Raw genomic sequence first — 20,071 nt, 5'->3', positions numbered from 1 at the left:
AGAAACAGATGAGTTTTACATGATCTGCTCCCATAGATCGCAAGGTCTGAAAGGGTTATCTTTACTTTACCTATGTATGGTAGGTGGGATTGTGACTATAGGTAGCTTGCAGTTTATAACTTCTAATATTCTTGCTGAACATGTTAAAACCTGTCATTCTACCAGCATAGCAAATGTCAGCAGATGTCATGAGGGCTTGAGTGATGACACATTTTTTTAATGAATCTTCTCAAAAAAACTAGTTTGATTATGAAAGAAATTAAGAAACACAAACATGGCTGTATAAAATGACACCTTTATTCCTAATTCAACCTCAAAGTATTAAAACAGTGTCACATGAGGATACAATTGTAATAAAGAAGGGGGAAAAAAGATGAAAATATTTTCTCCAGGGTAAATTAGTACACAGTATCCAACTATAACATCAATAGAAAAAAGAACATCATAAATAGAACACTGTAAACAGCAGAAAGGAAGAAATTGTACCTAATCAGAAAGTTCAAGGCCAGTCCTTATCTAATCATGTAAGTAAAATGGAAACAAAGTAAACTAATTCAGTTCTCACTGTTATGTAATACTCTGGTGCTGACTAGAGAGGAAAGTGAGGACAGAAAAAAATTATTGCACATTTGTCTAATAGATTTGCATAAGGATAAAATTAGGTGACTCCAAACTTGTGATCGCCCCATGATGTAACTGTCGCTACATGCACAATCTACCACACAGGTGGGTAAGCATGAGTTCTATAACCATTGAAGCCATTACCTCCCCAAATAATGTAGATTGTCTTTAAACACACTTTACAGGCACTCCTCCTGAAATAGTTCAAAATAGTGAAGGAAAAAACACCACCACAACCGTCAAGAGAAATCAACTAATGTAAAAATGGGCAAACAAATTGTAAAGAGAGACTGAATGAATGATAGAACTGTACAGTCAAGTAATGGATGTGACCTAGTTGTAGGTAGTTATATATATATATATATATATATATATATATATATATATATATATATAATATACAGTGCTCCATGTGAACAATGCAAACCAAATGACAAGTCATGAAGCAGGAATGAAATAACAAGGAGAAACAAATAGCCAAAGTGTAAACAGGAACATTGTAACAGTTTCAGAATAGATCATGAAAACATTGCTAGTTACTAACCTAAACCACACAGTTCCTAGCTAAATAGATCATGATGTGTGAGATGTGCTAGGCCATGAACAATAAGGGCATGTTTACATTGGTGCTTCAATGACATGAACAGTCAGTAGTAGTCTAACATATCAACATATTGAGCTAATATTGACACAACTTTGTATCATGCTAATATACACACACATACAGAGTTGAGGAAAATACATTAGAGCTGAACATCAACTAGTAAAAAAAAAACACCCCATCCTCCTTTCTTTAAAGTCTTAACTAGTGGCTCAGCCAAGCAATACATTTAAACATCACAATGCACCATTAGCATGATTTATTTTAGCAGGGTTTTTCTCTTATATAAGTGGTCCTCAATTGATCAAAAGTTTAGAACCACTAGATAATCACATATATCATCAAGAAAAAAAATATGTCATTAAAATTAACATTGACCATCTATGTTCTAATTATTGTTAAGTAATCCACAAATGAATAACTGCTGTATTACAGTACAGGTATTTAAAAAAAAATGTACTTACCCAAACATTGCTATTATCAGCATTAATTAACTTAAATTTAAGTAAAACTATGCAAATAGTTCATTCTTTAAAAATTTAGTGCATGTAGATTGTTGGCATCTCATGAGAACAAAAAATAATGGCAATAAACTATTGAAGTAGTTCAAAGTTGGTCTAGACAAAGAAATCAAACTGGTATATATGGCTCACAAAGAGCTGCTGGTCAATTGGTCCCAATCTTTTTTTCACATCTGTATTCAAGAAGTTCAAAGTTGGTCTAGACAAAGAAAAATTACATTGGCATATAAGCTACTAAGAGCTGCTGGAAGATTGGTTCCAATCTTTTGAAAAAGTTTGTAGCAGGGCCAAAAGGCACACAAACTTCATCTTTGAAAACATTGAACACATTGATTAAATAATGAATGCAACACTCTCTAAAAATAATTGGATACAAGCAAGTTTGGACTATAAAAAAGTATAGTTTAAAAATAATCTAACAAGCTTAAAAAAAATAATTTTAAAATGTAAATTAATATAGGTGAATCAAAACATTATTTTGGCATCTTTTAACAAAACAATTTGTATCATGTTTCCAAGAACATAGTGCTTTTAGAGTTTGTAGTATAAAAAAGACAAATTTTTTAAAAAATTTTCATGTCTACATTTTTACAATTACCGGTATAAAAATCCAAACTATCTAAAATGTCAACCAGTAAGTAACAAGGTTTGCAAGTAAAACGAATCTAAGAAAGACAACCAATAAGAAACAGCTTTGCATGTATGAAAATGGGGCACATCCCTATCCAGTTATCACACTTCTTCTTCTAGCCAGCTTTTAGCAGACTGTGCCAAGGAAAAATAGTGTGTTGTTCTCTTCAGTTGTTCAGCACTGCTGTACAGGGTGTTGGTCCAGTTATCACACAAAATTCTTTGAGATAAGTTCGAAAAATTAGCTATATTCATCACTGAAGGGAGGCAGGCATCAGCTTCTCACTGGTTTTAATTCTATGAATTTAGAGAGTTGTGGTAAATTTAAGTAGCTAAGTAGTAGCTATTTAGAAATAATTTTTGTAAGTCTGTTTCATTCATACATTTCACCATGTATTTCAGTCATAATTTTCTGTTTATAATTGGCTATAACATTCCATTATTCATAAATGTAAAGTTTTTTTTTAGTTGTTTCTTTTTCTTTCTTACATTCGTTGTACAAAGTTTAGAAATGATCTATGGCTGCACCATTCTATAGTACATACATAAGAGTTTCTTTAAATACAAGATATCACAAAGTATCACATAAGATAAAACAGACAAAAGTATTGCACAGAGAAACATTTGTATCTGAAAGAGTACAACTGGCAAGAAATAAACTGTACAAGCTTCAATACTACTACAAAAGAAAATGGATTCAACATACCAGTATAAAAAAAAATGTAAATAACAACCAAAAGAGCAATGATCTTTAATCATGTCATACTAACTCTTTATCTAAACTAAACTAATGTTAATATTTACACTATTTAGTTACACTTAAAGTTGTGTTTATGTGCATGTTTCTGTTGTGTTGTCTTTATACGCTAAAAGAATCCTTGTAATCACAACAAATTTCCAAAGGATCAATAAAGCAGTCTTAGTCTTAGTCTATATCAAATACCTTACACTATAGAAAGGAATATGAAATAATGTTTACTATTGAATCAACAATGTATCTCTCCCAAAAAAAAAAAAGGGTTCAGATGAGAATTAATTTTGGTTTCTTTTCTGTTCAATCCAATAATGTCATATTTGTTTTGAAAGAAGTCCTGCCTTCTAGTTTTACATTTTTAGTCCTGAAAATAGTTGTGAATTAAAATTGTTTTTTGTGAGTGGAAGAAACTTTTACAATTTATGGTAACAGTGGACCAAATGGCTGAAGCTAAAATCCAGGTAAAAGTGATGGCAAATACTGAGAGAGATTTTAAGGCTTTGCAGCAGCATTAAAGAAAAAATCACATTTTACTAAACACAATAATTAATAAATTTATTCTGTAATCTACATATTTAAATGTATTCAGCCATTAAAAATATTTTTAAATTTTACACTTATTATTATTATAATTTAAAGAAGAATTAAAAACTGCATGTACAGCTAGATGTTCTTCCCATTTGACTGAAATCTCAGTAATTATAAAATGAATATAATGATAATAATTGAAAGAAAGCTTCTAAAGAAAATTTATTGGAAAAGCTGTTTCAGGTTGGCAAAAATCCATTGGCTATTTTTTTTAATTTATCAAAAACATTCCTTTAAAATCAAAGCCACAATTTTTTGTTTTGTTTTAAGTTCAGTCTAAAAAAGAAATGTTTTAAACCCCAATTTCAATTTATTTCAGGCAAAATACTGTTTGCTATTTTTTATTAGTTGTGAAAGAAAACAATAAATACTTATTTTATGAGAAAGTAGTTATACGTTTTGTTTCAAACATTTCCAGAATCAGATACACTTCACTTTTATGTGATAAATGTGGGACTAAATTTACTCGACTTTGAAATGAATTAATGAATTGAAAAAGAATTTATAAACACTTTAGACAACTGACAAATGTGTCATAGCCAAGTTAATAATTGTGTAATGCTTTTGAACCTATAAAGTAGATGAAATACTTTCTTTTAGTTTCCATTACTCACAATAATTTCTTTTTACCCCTTTAGAATGAATCTATCCAGGTAAGCCAACCACCACTGTACTAGGCCTATATGACATGTGACATTCTGTAGGCTTTTGTTAGATTGGATTGTTTAAGCTTAAAGCAGTGAAACAGTTCAACTATTCAGGAAAAAAAAGTGCTAATAATATCAACAAATTGACACTTGAGATTTTTTTTTCTACAAATATAACCTCAGGTGTTCATTAATGTCAGTCAGAGGTGATGTTCAATATCCATTAGAACATCAAAACTCTAAAGTAAATAAATATACAAATAATGTGCATTTTTTTCTAATAAGCTTTGAGATTGAAGAAAGTTTAAAAATTCTTTTCTTTGATAGGAGTTTGTCTGAAATGTTCCAAATATTTTTCACTTAAAAAATTCAACATTTAAAGATAAAAAAGCAATCCAAGGATTAACAAGCTAAAGTTAAAAAAAAAAACACAAAAAAAAAAACAATGCCACACTAACGCAATGGTAAACATTTTTCACTAAAAACACACATCCACGCACACACAAAGACCTGCATAATTGAAGGTAGTATCATAAAAAGATATCACTGTTTGTAGAAAATCACACAAGATGGAGCAGATGCTTTAATCAGAATCGTCACCACTTACAGCTGAGGAACTAGCTGGTTTACTCAGAAATGTTCTTCCACTGTTTTCTGATTGTGTGACTGACTGAGTGGCCTCCTCCACCTAGATAAAAACATAAATAAATCAACATAACTATTGTTACAGAAGAGATAATCAAAGTCCAAAATTACTCTAGCAATCATGAATAAGCAATGCTAAAGTTTATAGCCCTCCAAACAGATGACCTTTACATCATCTGCCCTATAGATCACAAGGTCTGAAAGTGGAAACTTTACTACTTACTTTATTACTACCATACAATAAATACAAAGACTGTACAACACCATCTTGCCCATAAAATAATACAAATTTTTACCATAAAATAATACAAATTTTAGTAAAGCACCAACTTCTTTAGATTATTATACATTGGCTAAATGAAGCGCCAACTTGTGCATAAAAAAATACCACAGATATAGTAAATAGCTTAATATAACTGATAGACTAAATATTCAAAATAACATGATAAACTTCCTATTTACACCTATTTTCAATGTGCAATCTTCAATTTAACATTCCAACAAAACTACCAAAGTGATACAAAACCTTGTGATCAGTAGGGTAAATGATGTTCACATGGCAGAAGGTTCCAGATGGTGTTGTGTGGCCAGCACAATGATCATCCGCCTTTACTTTCCCCAACTAATGCAAAGTAACCATTAGAGTTGGATGGACTAATGGGCATCCTAAAAATCCAGAATCCCAAACTTCAAACCTGAGACTCCTCTGTACAGAAGCCAAGAGGTTTACCACTCAGCCACCATGCCTCATGTCTTTTTTTGTTCAATAATAACACAATAAACTTTGTACATAAATTCAGCTTTAAAGGAAAATGAAATTATATTCCTTTATGTAACTTATAACAGACTTCTTCAACTTGGTTAACCTATTTATTAGAGATTGATTTAGATAGTTGTTACACTAGTACTCCATATCAATGCTAACCTGTAGTCTACTGCATATTGTCTGGTAAGTTTTACTGTTAAGAGAGTTTTCAGGAACTCCTTGCAATTCAAAGTCAGAGAAACATTTCTAAATATTCAAGATGAAACAAAAAAGAGTCATTGTATCAGACAGGACATGTATTGACATAAGAAGGTAGAATGACTAGTCAAAGAATAACATAGACACTAGACAAAGGTCATTCATTTAGAGGAAGAGTGTTTAAGACTACTGGACATTCAAACAATGTTATACGTGAGATTCATGCTGGTTGTAATGGAACTGGTTTATGGATAAAAAGACCCCTCCATTTTTTTTTAAATCTAAAAAAAACAACAGAAACCTTTATTTAAGACAATTGATCAGTCAAAGAGATTCATCAACATGTAATGAAACTTGCCATATGAATAAACATTAAAATAATAATGATAATAAAATTGTAAAAAATCTAAACTAGTCATTGTTACTACATGTAATACAATTCCCTAATATTAATTAATGTATTTTTTGTATTCCCTAATAAAATGATCAGCAATAAAGTAATTTCCATACTCTGTTAATTGTCATGAGGCATGTTAACTGGTATGGGTGTAATGAGAGATCTAGTCTGTCAGTCAACCAATCACAAACCATCTTCATCTGGCCACTGTACCATTGCTACAAAAGAGAAATATTTGTCAATGACATAAGGCATTGCATTAACATTATGTCTCAAGAATTTGTATCAACATTTGATTGAAATTACCTCAAATAAAGACAGGGTGTACAGTTCATCATTGATTTTATTCCTCATCTGATCCAGATTGCCTCTCATGAAGTCAACATAAGCTTTGCCCAGTTCATTCACAGGTTTCTACAATAATCCATAGCACAATGTGGACTTTAAGTACTAGTGCTCTGATTAATGTACACTTAATAATATCAGTATAAAGTACTTTGATAATATGTACATTAAATAGTATTAGTGTAAAGTACTTTGATACTATCACTTAAAATTTAAATCCAAATAATACATACTGTCAAGGACAAAATTGAAGCAAAAAAGGTTCCCTCATCATAACGAGCCAGTTTACTCAATATACTCTCTAGAACTGACAGAAGCTGAAACACAATAAGCACATATTTCATTTGTTGACCATGTAATGCTCGTCATTTGTCTAGTGGCAAACTTTATAGATATATTTAAACAATAATTAGAGTATCATACTTCAAATGTAACAAATGGATCTAGTTCTATACATCACAAAGAATGAGCCTAGTGCTGTTCTACAGGCTAAGTAAATAATTACCTTTTCAATAAGACATCTTGCCATCTCTATTTGAGCCCTTTCCAAAGATTCATCTATTTTAGTATGATACTGATGCTGAGGGACAAAACAAAAAACACTTTAAAGAAAGGATATTTGTTTTCGAGCCAAACTGGAGTTTGCAAAAAAAAAAAAACAAAAAAAAAACATGACACAAGCTGCACATGAAGGTCGCTGTGATTTCCTGTAAACATAAAACCCTGTAAGGTTTCTGTGCTATTGTAAGGTTTCTGTGCTATTGTCATTACATTTATATTTATCAATTAAAAAATATTATGTTATATCGACAAAAAACAGTTCAATGACTCACACATTTTGAAAAAAAGATCCTTAATATACAAGTTGGTTTCCTGAATTAACAAAACCACCTTGCAAAATAAGTGAGACTTTTTTTTTGTGTAGCAATGAATAGAAAAAAATGATTTAATTAAGTTGGCATTAGGTAGTGTTTGGTAGAAATGTCTCAAAGGGAACACCAATCAGTTTGATCATGATCCTATTTATATCTAACTTTTAGTTTTATTTCTGTAACCATAACATCAAAATGAAATAAAAAGTAAGTAAAATAATTAATATAAAATGTAAGGAATTTATGAAGTAATTTGAATATTATGGTACACAAAGTAAGTAATAAAGAGTTCAAAAAATATCATTCTATTTAAAAGACCACTGCTTGATATATGAAGTCTGCTATCACTTGATTACCCAGTCATTAAAGACAGTGGTTAATTTATGCAATTAGCATGAACAACTCAACTTGCTAAAACAATACTATTAGAAATCTCATAATTTGTTTCATTTAGCTGTCACCAAAGCCAACACGTAGAAAATATTCTCACCATATTTTGCCCATGGTCTAGTGCACACAAATGAAGGGCCTTGTTCTTGCAGTCAATGATTACATTCATCATGGTGCAGACTTCAGTAAACACAAGATAGTCGGTACTTTTACCTCCTTTCCTCAGCCAGATTTCAAAGCACTTCAAGGTTCTGAGAGTTGGTGCAAATGTTCAGTTTAACACAACCAAAAACATTCAATGAACATTTTATACATGAGATCATTAGGAAGTGCACTTCTAAATACTCAAACATCGGTTAAATAAAAATGTATAAATTAAACTATTAACTTGAATAACTGGTGCAGTTTATAAACATTATAAAAATCTAAGTGACAACTTATCATTCAGAGAATTATTCCTCTCTTTCTGGAAAAATTTAATTGTCAGTGATGGGAACAGACTTTGAAAAATTTTTTAGGAAATTTTCTACACCCGTGTTTGTGAACCACCAAGTCATGGTAACCTAACTAAGTTCTTTTTAAATGAAGTAAAAATGAACTATATTTAGTATTTTCTCTAAATAATGTTACAAATCAATTTCATGACATGAACTTTATTGTTTGTACATTTAGATAAGAAAACTTTGACAGCTTTTCTTTTTTTGCACTTTGCACCTAGCTTTTTATAACTGGTCCAGGCAGATTGAACATTCAATAATAGATTTATGCTTTACTGGTATTGTAAGATATAAATGTCTCCTTCTGTCCTGGAAGACAATGGATGCACCCAGATGAGTCACTGGTTTTGGCTTCATCTTAAGTTTAGGCAGAATCTGGTGTGACTAATCAAGCCCATTTTTTTTCTGGAGTGGCACAATTTGACACAGTTTGAACATGTATATTGTAAGAACATCTCTCTTAAATAACTATAAAGAACTAAGGTGTTGAGTTTTTGAATGCTTCAAAAGTATGAGCTACACTTCTGTTTGTTTCACTGGTTGATTAAATGTAGAAGAATGAAAAGGAACTTTACTCTGGCTTCACTAAGAATGCTTAAAAAAGCCTTTTTGAGTAAGTTTTTTAATCTCCATTGAGTTGTTAAGTAAGAGTAACCAGATGAGCCATGAGAAGAAATTGCATAATAAGCATATTAATTCAAGTTTAACTAAAGGCTTCCTTGTGTGGCACACTTTCTTGCTAGCAAACATAGTAGATAAATAAATATATAATATATACGGTTATTACTCACTATTAGATCTAGCTCTACAATCTAGATTTATGTCAATAGCCTACTCATCTAGGCTAGGTGTTTATCTGTACATTTTATTTTGCTTCCAGTCCAGGAGATTTGTGATCATAACCTTTTTTTTGTCAATAAAATCTAGACCTAGATCTAAGCTTACAATCTCTATCTACTGAAGATCTCTCAGCAGATGATGATTGTCTTGATCTAGATTTAGGCTTTCAGTTTTACTCATTCTTCTAGTCTAATCTATTTCTAGAATCTTAATCCAGACCTTAGATAGTTCAAAATGTGCAAATTCAAAGTGCATAATCTAGTCTAGAATGCTTCAAATCACTGTAAATCTAGATCTAGATAAAAGGAGATTTTGGATATGTGAATGTACAAAACAAATCAAGTCTTAGTTCACATTCTACAGAGAAAAAAAAAAATTAAAAATTGCATGTTTTTTTTTTAATCAGAGAAATATAGGGGGGAAAAAAATTCAAATTTTTTGTCTAAAAAAAAGGATCAGACAAAATTTTTGAAATTCTTTAATTTTTGGAAAATTCCCATCACTGCATTGCAAAAGCCTAGAAAGTTAGTGTATAAGACCTTTTATTAACTAGGATAGAATTGACTTTATAATACAATAAACATTTGTTGGTATTCTTCTTAACTCATTGACTGCAGTTTTTTTTTTTTTCAAAAAAATGTTACTTTAAAAAAAAAAAAAAAGAAAATGTTCCAAACATGGCTAAAACAAAAATTTATTATTTAAGTACAAATGATGCTATAGTAACATATTTGGTATCAAAGTAAAGGTAAATGAATGGAGAATGTGAAAATGTAAACATCTTTCTATTTAAATATAAGATACAAATTATAATCTAATTAATATGACACTCAGAAAAAAAAATGGATGCCAAATTTAGAACTTTTGAGACCTAACTTTACATTTTGTTCTTTGCATTACTGTTGAAACAGCATATTTAGACTATTTACAGCATTTTCAAAAAGAAATGTGATAAAACAGTCAATAAAAGATGATGAATCATTGATTATATTATTATTTTTACCTGGTTTTTTAGTCAGAAAAAAAGTGAAAATTATTGCGCTTTTCATTACTACCAATAACAATAGATACCACTACTAAATCTATCAACCAAATGCACTCAAATATTATGTACATTTGAATGAATGGGATATAGATCTAGATTTGTCTTCTTTTTATTTGGCTATAACATCTTTCATTCTAATACTAGACCAGTGCAAGACATAGGCTAGCGAGAGATTAAAGCCTAAATCTCTAACTAGATGAAGGACAATAAAAATCCTAATTCATTTTACCTAAGATTTAGACATCTAATAAATTATTATTACTGTTCCTTTGTGATAAATTATGGATTTAGAATAGTTTTATATTTTACTTTTATTTAGTAGTAAACCTTTTGGAGTGCCAACTTGAACCAGTATAGTGATTGTGATGATTTTTACCAAAAAACAATACTAAAAAAAATTGCTAGAAAATATACCAAGAAAAGGCCCAGCATGGTGGATGAATATTGGGTTTAGATCAGCCATTTCTGTTGTTTTCATTTATCTTAGGCTTAGATTTAGATCTATAGGAATCTACAAAGGTGTAAAGATAAAAGTATAGATCTAGTCAACCTTGATCTACATTCAAGACCTAAAGGCCTAAGCATAAGGCAATACTAGATCTAAATCTAAATGCTAATAATGTCCAAGTCTGCTTCATCCTATGCTAAATCTTGATCAAGATCTTCATTATTACAATTCATAGAAGTATAAATAAAACAATAATAAAGCTTCTTCAGTAGTAAACATTGTGGGTGTGTCTTGGACAAGCATAGCCATGATGTTGTAGATTTTTACAGATAAACATTACTATAAAAAAAAACGAGAAAATTTCCACAGTGGATGATTATTTGATGTAGATCTACCATTTCCTTTCTTTTTATTTATCATAAGCGTAGATCTAGACAATCTAGAGATATATCTAGATCTAGAGTCCAAGCCTAGAGATAAAAGCTTAGATCTAGTCAATCTCGATCTACAGACTACACTCTACACCTAGCCTACTGACAATAATAGATTTAGATCTAAATACTAATAATATAGATATAAATACACTAAATTTAGACCTACCTGGATCTAATGTATATATATATATATATATATATGTATATAAAATTCATCATTACTATTTATTTGTGATAAATTTTAGAATAATTATAAAGTTTTTTCAGTAGTAAACAGTGTGGGTGAGTCTTGGAATAGCGTAGTCATGGCGACATTTTTTTACATTGTAAAAAAAGTAATAAATAAATGTCTAAATAAAGCCAAAAGTTACTAATTTCTATGTAAACAAATGATGAAGAACTCTTTTATAAAGTAAAAATAGTTCCACTGTTTAAGTTAAAAATGTTAATTTAAAAATGCAACGAAACAAAGGTAGGGTAAGAACGTCTATGGGATAGACGTTCCGTGCGTTTAGGGGCAGACAGACCGTCTATGGGATAGACGCTCCGCACTCATTGAGTTAAGTAAATTTAAAAAATTGTGTAAAATTAACTAGAAAAAAAAAAAAAGATTTTCCTTTTCATGATAATTATAAAAAAAAATAATCTAATAATGCTGTTTTGAATTGTAGTGTACATTCCAAAGCCTTTGAATTGATCAAGAGTTTCAAGTCAAGCAATCTATATATATAATTCTCTTACTGGCTCAACAGTTTGGACACCAAGAAGTAAAGAAAAGATAACTTTTATTTCTACAAGTCGGGCTAGAGTTATCCTACGTAACTTTAGTAGCAAAAAATAAGGGGGGGGGAGAACAACTAGTATTCACCCGTCACTAAATAGCAGGGCTGGACTTAACCATTGTGACCAAAAAGTCATTGAAAGATCACTCTTTTATTTCTGCAAGTCAGACTAGAGTTACCCCATGTGAAAAAGAAGGGGGGGGGGAGAACAGGTAATATATTCTGAATTCACCCGTCACTAAATAGCAGGGCTGGACTTAACCATTGTGGGACCCTATGCAAAATGGATTTGGCAGGGTCAAGTTTGGGTAGGGATACATATAATAAGTGAAAAATAAGACTTTGTATTAGAAAATAAATTCATCATTGCATTTTATTCACTCTTTACTAATACAGAATTACTTTACGAGCCTTTAGCGAACTCATACAGTTTATCATAAAAATTATATTTCCTATCTAGATCACGCTCAATAGAAAGAATTACCAAATGTTTCAATTTATCTACCAGAATTGTTGACCTCAAGTAATTCTTCATTAGTTTTAGGCAAGAGAAGCTTCTTTTACCAGATTCCACAATTATGGGTATTGCATAATGCCGTTTTTTTTTATCGTGCGTAGGATTGTCGTTTTTCATATGAAATAACACCCCAAAATGACAATTTTTGTCTATATATTTCAGGAGTTTTGCATGAGTTTTCAAAAGATTTTAATAATTTCCTGAGATTTCTAGGACTTTTTCGTATATTTTGCAATTTCAGTAAATCAGGAGGCCGCGGAAAATCTGTTATAAGTTATAAAATGGTTTAATTTAATAATTTACACCTAGAATTAGCGCAGGGTCTTATGAAAGTGTGGGGCCCACTGCGGTCGCATAAGTCTAAGGCCGGCCCTGCAAAATAGCGGCGTATGCTATGCCGTGGGTTGACTAGTAATAGAATAGTAAGTGAAGCTGGTAGTTTTGAGGAAAGGTTAAAGAAAAAAACCTAATGTTAAGTAAAGCACTAAGTAAATATCACTAAACTAAGTAGCAACCTTTTTGCTGCTGCCTCAATCATATCAGCTGCCATCAACTTGAGCCGATGGTCCAAATGTTCAGCAAAAACTTCTTCTGGCCAGTGTAAGTCTCTGATAAAAGACTGCAATGCATCCAGCTTCCAAAGCATATCCTCAGATGTGGAACAACCATTTCTATGGATATAAATGATAAAAAGTCAAGATTACAAGTAACAACATGTATTTTAAAAAAACACATTAAGTTAGCCTATGCTTATTTCATATTTGCATATAACTACTTCTCCTAAGCTCTACAAATATGTCCTCAAGTGAGAAAGAAAAAAAAAATTATCTTAAAATGAAATGCAAATATGAAGGAAATCAATGACTAACAAAATATTTTTTCAAAACAAAACTTATAGGTTCATATAATAATAAAATGGAAGGAGAGGGCGTAGATATGGATAGAGGAGTGAGTTCTATGTCAGATTGAAATAAATTGTAGACTTTAAAGACTCTAATTCATTCAAATGCTATAGTATTAGTCAAGACAAGAGTAGCAATTATGTTTTAACTTAGTAAGGATTGATCTACTTAAGTAGGTAACAAATATGATAGAGCTTTAAAACAGAAAATTAGGTAAATAGCTTAAGATTTTCTTACTTAAGACAGACAAAATACATAAAAACTATGCAATATTTAATACTCTTTAAAATGTACTATTCATAGTATACAAGTGTGAAATAGTAGAATCAAGTCTGTACCATTATGTAGTTTTGTTGCCAAGTGAAACCTTCACTTCAATGTGAACAAGAACAAGAGGAAAAAAAAAAAGACCCAAACCTTCTAGCTTTTAAAAACAATTAATTTAGCTGTGCACTCTGAATAATGGAATGTAATTTATTATCTTTGATATGTTAAACTATATATAGTAAAAATGGGGGAAAAAATTGTTCATTTTTACATGTTTTAGTAGTTTTTTCTCATTATTTGGACAAAAAAAAAATGAATCAAAACAGAAAAATGGGAATGATAATTTCAAATGAGTAGAAAAAAAAAATTACTAGCTTTTAAAACATAAAAGTAGATACACAAACAAAAAAAAACAAAACAATAGATAAATCAAAGCTTGTTATTAAACAGTATTTGTTTTTTTTTCACATTTGGTACAAATGCTTTGCTCCAAGTAAAACCATTAGGGGATGGTAAGTGAAATATCTGGTGGTATTAGAAGAAACAAAACTTTGCAAAGAAAAAAAAAAAAGAAAGTTAAAGGAACAAAACTGAGCATTACATTAGTTCTACACAACATGTTTTCTACTCTAAATCCATAGGTCAGAGACGAAGGCTGTAAAAATATTAATGACAACATTCTTCAACATTTCTATCACATCTATTTGAAAACTTGTCTAATTCAAAATGAAGTAGAATAACAATAAAAAAAAAAAAAAAGAAAAATCTAAACTGTATAATATTTTTATGATTTTATCTACATTTGTGATTCCTAAAGAGACTCAGACATTATGGACAAAATTATTATGTTCAAGATATTGTAATTTGCTATAAAACATTTACAAGTAGACATTTTAGAAATAGTTATTGAGAAGTTTTAGTTCAGAAAGAGTAATGGTAGTAGAGATGAAATATGCAGCCTTCATGTTTAGCTGTTGATTTAGGTCAATTAATTAATCTAGTCAAAAAAAAAATGTTAATAGAAAGCATCAGTAAGCTTACCCCTGGGGATCCCATTTTTCTCTTTCAAACCCTTTGTGGATAGACTGAGCAATAGAAGATTCCATAAGGTCCACATAGCGGACAACTTGCGGAGCAAAGACATCTCTCAACTGCTGATGGAAGCTTCCGTTACACAAATTCTCTGAAGATTGGAAGTAAAGATTCTTAATTATTATTAGAAAGAACCTAGAAAGTGAATAGAGAAAATCTGAGATTTGCTTGAGTTTCAAGAGTAAGGACCTTTCAATAAACAGACTACATCAACCAATATTTGACAGTTCCAAAATGGAGATCATTTGTCATTTTCACTTAATTTAAACCAAAAAAAAAAGACAATATCATATGTGTGGTTTCTATTCAGCATTAAAAGCTACAAATAAAAATGATTAGAAAAACAAATGTTTTACCATCAGTTCTAAGATAATCATTCAGCAATTGAAACAAAGGGAAGCTGTCCCAGGTGTCTGGAGGCTGGGCGTCCAGAACAGAATTCATGTCTACTCCAAACAGTGACCAAAAAATCTCAGCATGTTCAACAAGCAAGTCACTGAACCAAGCAAATGCCTAAAAGAGTTTTATGAAATATATCTGGTACATCATTTATTGCTTTCATGTCTAAAATGAGAACTGAAGAATATCACACACACATTGTTAACTTGTATGAGAGATCATTTGGTTTTAAAAGTTTTCTATCAACATTGTGAAAGTCCCTACTTATATTTTAAAGAGACCTAAATTTAGATCATTTAATTACAAAACATTGAAAAAGACAAAGAAACATTAACATAACGAGTTGAAAACAACAACAAAACAAATTCTTCAACTGCTATACACATTTGTTTAAAGTGTAACAGAATTGAAACACGTTTACTTGTTCAAAATCTTTGAGGATAAAAATGAAGCTGTGCAGACATTGCCAGGTACATTTCATTTTGGTCAAAAGAAATAGATATCTACATATTGTGCAGGTGAATCTAGGTATGAGCAGATAGAAACAAACTGGAAATATAAATGTGCATACACTATGTTTGCCAGTGACAGAAACTCAAAACATTCTTCACATGATTTTTAGCAGCTGATACAAAGATGGAAATATTTTCTATTGAAACTAAAAATTGAGATTGAATTTTTAAATGTTTTTTTTTTCTTGTAAAAAAAAAAAAAAAAAAAAAAAAAAAAAAAGTGTGACATGAAATCAAAAAATGATTTTCTGTGTGTGTGTGATCAATTAATAAATAATTTAGACTTAAGTCTGAAGAGTTTAAACATAAATAAGTAAAAATTGCAATAAAATTGTTGTGACTGAAATTTGGATAGAATTTTAAAAAATCAAAATGCAGCATTGCCATAAACATGAACTAAAGATGAACTATTCCGTTAACACCCTAGGACATTTCTAAAAGAGTTGAATCTCTCCTTTTTGTGCACTTTTCTTTCCCATGCATATCAGGTCATGCCTAAAGGACTACATGACTAGCAAGTGATTCACTACTTAATTTAGACAAAAAAAACTACACTGCATTGAACTTCTTATGGATATGTCCCATCAAGATGAGGAGCTAAAAAGTTAATTACTATATAAGAGTGAACAGCCTTAAAACTAATACAGTCATAATTTTTTCCATACTAAATGAATAGCACTAGACTTGTATGTGCAAACCATTGGACTTCAAATATAACAAAGTAATAATAATAAACACACACATAAAGCTAGAATTTAAAGTACAAAAAAAAAATGACAGCAAACAATTTATTCTAAAAAAAAAAAAAGTATTTGTTCAAATTGCTCACTACTTAATAAAGCAAAGTGTTTGTAATGGGAAATCACTAAAGTGGCACATTCTCCCAACTAAGTCAAACATCAAGACTGTTTTCAAAAGTGCTGAAACAAACTTAGCGTGATCAACACATTTTTGTTAAGTTATAAAGAAATAAGATATATTGACATCTGATAGGAAATAGAATGTTTATATCAAAGGCTGATTTAAATCAAGAAAAGATAATACATTTAGAATAGTAAAAAAGAATTTATCAGTAAAGCAGTGTATAGAAAATTAAAAAAAAAAGGAATATCTTATTCCTCGAAGTTAACAAAATGGTGATTGTACAAATGGTGAACATTGAAAGAACTAAATGATGCTTAACAGTAACAGTTGAGTTTAAAAATAAAATGCAAGTCTATATGCTTGATGGAATGACTCACCGATGCAAATGCCTATATTAGCCAAGGGAGGAGAAAGCACAACAGCACAGTGTTAATGTGGAATCATGCAATAGACCATAGACACAGGAACAAAAGGAACACAACAAGTCTAACAATTAGATTGATTACAGCTTGAATTTTTCTTTCATTTTACAATTTAAGAACAAATAATAATTAGGTTTGTCTTCGAGTCCGAAGATTAAGGAGTGCAGATTTCACATTGCTATATATAGCATTTCCTCCAGCCTGCGCTCAGTATTTTTAAAGCAGTGATAGATCTCAGTACATTTGTGTCTAGTCCAGTCAATAGTAACTGAATAACATGATACTTTAGTTCAATCTAGATTTCAATACTATAATTCTCATAAAGCGAAGCATTTTGGTGTGATGATTGTTTTGACATAGCTGTTTTGGCAGAAAATTTTTTAGTCACAATATGTACATTTTATGATACTCTGTATGTGTGTTTGCGTTCAAACATATTTTGTAAAGAACAATAGTTTTTTTATCCATTAGATTAGGGATTTAAGTTTGTTGTGTAATTATATATAAATAACATCATGTGTTTGTGGCTGAGAATTTTGGTCAACAGGGTTCAAAACAGGGGCCATCCAGACGACATGTACCATACTCATACTACATGAACAGGCAGCCATCCATAATTCACAATATGCGTTAATTAAATAGATAAAATTATTACATCTTTTTTTCTGGAGGGGAGGGGAGAATGTAAATATTTTCAGTACAGTACAGTACAGTGAAAAATCAATATTTATTATAAAAGATTTGTGTTTTATAAATTATCTTCAGAACCTCTTGCGCCAAAATGTCACATAACCTCATAAAGATATGCTTTTATTGAGTTTTGCTACTCATAATTAAAAAGGAAATTAATGAAAGAAATCTTTTAAAAGTGATTAACAAAATCTTTTAAAAGTGATTAACAAAAAAAAAGGGTCAAAGTAAGAAAAAAATTGTTAAGTCACATGAACTATCCAAATAAAGGACAAAGTCAATAAATTAAATGTTTTATATAATGATAATCCTGTAACAACAGGAGAATATTTACTAAATAAAAAGGACATGAGCTTTGCTAGAATCAAAAGAGCCAATTAAACAAAATTGAAGGTCGTGTCAAGTAAAAAAACAAAACATTGAGAACTAGATCTAATAAAGAGTCTATATATCAGATTAATGTGTATAGATAGATCAGATTGATATTTAAAAAAAAAATAACCTATATATATATATATATATATATGTATATTTGATTAAGAGATTCAAAAACATTAAACAAGTTCAATAACAAATCATAGTAGGACTACTAGAACACAACATACATATGTAATGGAAACATAATAACAATACACATTTCTTTTTTTTTTTATGTTAGATTTTGACATGAAAAAGATTCAATGTATTAACTAATTGATTCAAAATAATCAATCCAATGCTATGGAAGAAACCAATGTCACACAGATACTGATAATGAATTGGCAAAGAACTAAATAGGCTGCTGTGTGAACCAGAAAACTACCATAGGAAATTTGGAAGAAAATTAAAAGAATATAAAATATTTCTTTCTAGTCTTGTTTGAACAAATCATCAGATATTTTTTTGTTTTAAGCAATCCATACAGTAAAATGAATTTAAAATAAATTCAGTAATTTAAATGCATCATTTTTATAAATGGAATATTTTATTTTAGAAATTGCAATATCCCAAAAAAGATTTTAAAATTTTTTGTAACACTTTTAAAAATACCTCTACAAAAGCCAAACCTAAAACTTAGAGCTGTAATTTCTTTTCTTTTCCCTTTTGAACTAGTTTTTTAAAATGCAATTAGCATTTTAATGTATATGTTAGAATTACAAACCTGCTTTGGGAAAAAAAAAAGGCTTGATAACAAACTTCACAAGCAACTTTGCAAAGCAAGAAAATCTGACACAAATGCCCCAAGAAATGTTGGAAAGCTTAAAGTTTGATTGGTTACCTCTGCATGATGCTCTTCATTCTGTTGGAGCACTTCTATACACAGCTCAGCCAAGTGCATAATGTCATCTAACTTCTTCTTGGGTGGTACATCATCCCCTAGTACTTCTGATAGAGAATGGTGTGAAAGGCTGATAGTACAATGTTCTTTTGTTTTTATCAACAACATGGCATCGTGATATTTTACAATTTGGAAAATTTTAATTGCAAAGAAAAAGGTTTAAAAATGAAGACAGATTTTTTGTTTCTACTGACTTAGTTTTCTTCAGTAAAATAATTTGTATTAATTTAAATGTAAAAAATATTGAAAAAAATATATTCTATGGTTCAGTGAGCACCAGTTGTATTATTATAAGAGTTAATATAATATGTAAGTACCCTTTTGTCAGAACTAGGGTAGATATTGTAAAGGTCATCTGTTTCTGTGGCCCACAGTAAATAGGGGTGTTATGTGGCCAGCACAATGACCAACCGCCTTTACTTTTTCCCCAACTAATGTCAGGTACTCATTAGTGCTGGCTGGACTCAGAGGTGGCCTAAAGATCCCAAATTTAAAAGATCCAAGTCTTCACAAGAATTCAAAACCAGAGACCCCTAGGTTCTGAAGCCAAGTACTTTACCACTCAGCCACCATGATGCCAATATATGTAATAAATGTTAAATCTAGTAAAAAAAAAAATTAAAAGGATTCCTAATAAACTTTTATAAATGTACATAAACTGTGTACTTTCAAACATGTGACTCAACTCAAGTTCTTTAATAAACCTAAAACACTATTGCTCACTAATGAATCAATCAAAATTCAAATTTTGAATAAATATTATGTAGACAAGTAAAATATGAAAGGTTATTCTTGTAAAGAATGTTTAACACTAACACAATGAATAGTGAAATAGAGATCAAAAAGAACAGAGGACCTATTTAGGTTATTTGAAACTTAAGTCTACCTTTCATTTAATTCCACAAATCAAACCTTTTCATTACTTTAATTGTTTTTTTTTTTAATTTTCAAATTCTTCAAGAAGAGACATAGACCTACTTAAATATGACATCAATACTTTTTAGAGAAATGACAACAAGCAGACATGATACTCATTGAAACAGAAACAATTTTGTTTACAATCTACA

At 30.1% G+C, this 20,071-nt stretch overlaps 1 protein-coding gene across 7 annotated transcripts in view; it reads right to left on the bottom strand.

Annotated features, from left to right (window-relative positions):
• Window positions 1-277: 277 nt before the first annotated feature.
• The window catches only part of LOC106078152 (calcium-dependent secretion activator 1-like), a 46,789-nt gene continuing 26,995 nt past the window's right edge, over window positions 278-20,071 (bottom strand). For 4 of the 7 annotated variants that reach the window (XM_056025226.1, XM_056025228.1, XM_056025229.1 and 1 more), the window contains 12 exons: window positions 18,945-19,051; window positions 16,952-16,963; window positions 15,156-15,312; window positions 14,749-14,890; window positions 13,054-13,209; window positions 8,076-8,226; window positions 7,219-7,293; window positions 6,947-7,030; window positions 6,675-6,782; window positions 6,482-6,586; window positions 5,933-6,019; window positions 278-5,050 (listed from right to left, as the gene is read on the bottom strand). In XM_056025226.1, the coding sequence (XP_055881201.1) occupies window positions 4,946-5,050; window positions 5,933-6,019; window positions 6,482-6,586; window positions 6,675-6,782; window positions 6,947-7,030; window positions 7,219-7,293; window positions 8,076-8,226; window positions 13,054-13,209; window positions 14,749-14,890; window positions 15,156-15,312; window positions 16,952-16,963; window positions 18,945-19,051 (1,289 nt within the window). In that variant the 3' untranslated portion in view covers window positions 278-4,945. The remainder of the gene's footprint in view (window positions 5,051-5,932; window positions 6,020-6,481; window positions 6,587-6,674; window positions 6,783-6,946; window positions 7,031-7,218; window positions 7,294-8,075; window positions 8,227-13,053; window positions 13,210-14,748; window positions 14,891-15,155; window positions 15,313-16,951; window positions 16,964-18,944; window positions 19,052-20,071) is intronic. The other 3 variants (XM_056025227.1, XM_056025230.1, XM_056025231.1) reach the window with 1 other exon arrangement.

Source organism: Biomphalaria glabrata, chromosome 4 (assembly GCF_947242115.1).
Source record: "Biomphalaria glabrata chromosome 4, xgBioGlab47.1, whole genome shotgun sequence".
NCBI classification, from domain to species: Eukaryota; Metazoa; Mollusca; class Gastropoda; family Planorbidae; genus Biomphalaria; species Biomphalaria glabrata.
The sequence above is the reverse complement of the archived record's forward strand: the minus strand, read 5'-3'. Positions and strand labels throughout refer to the sequence as shown.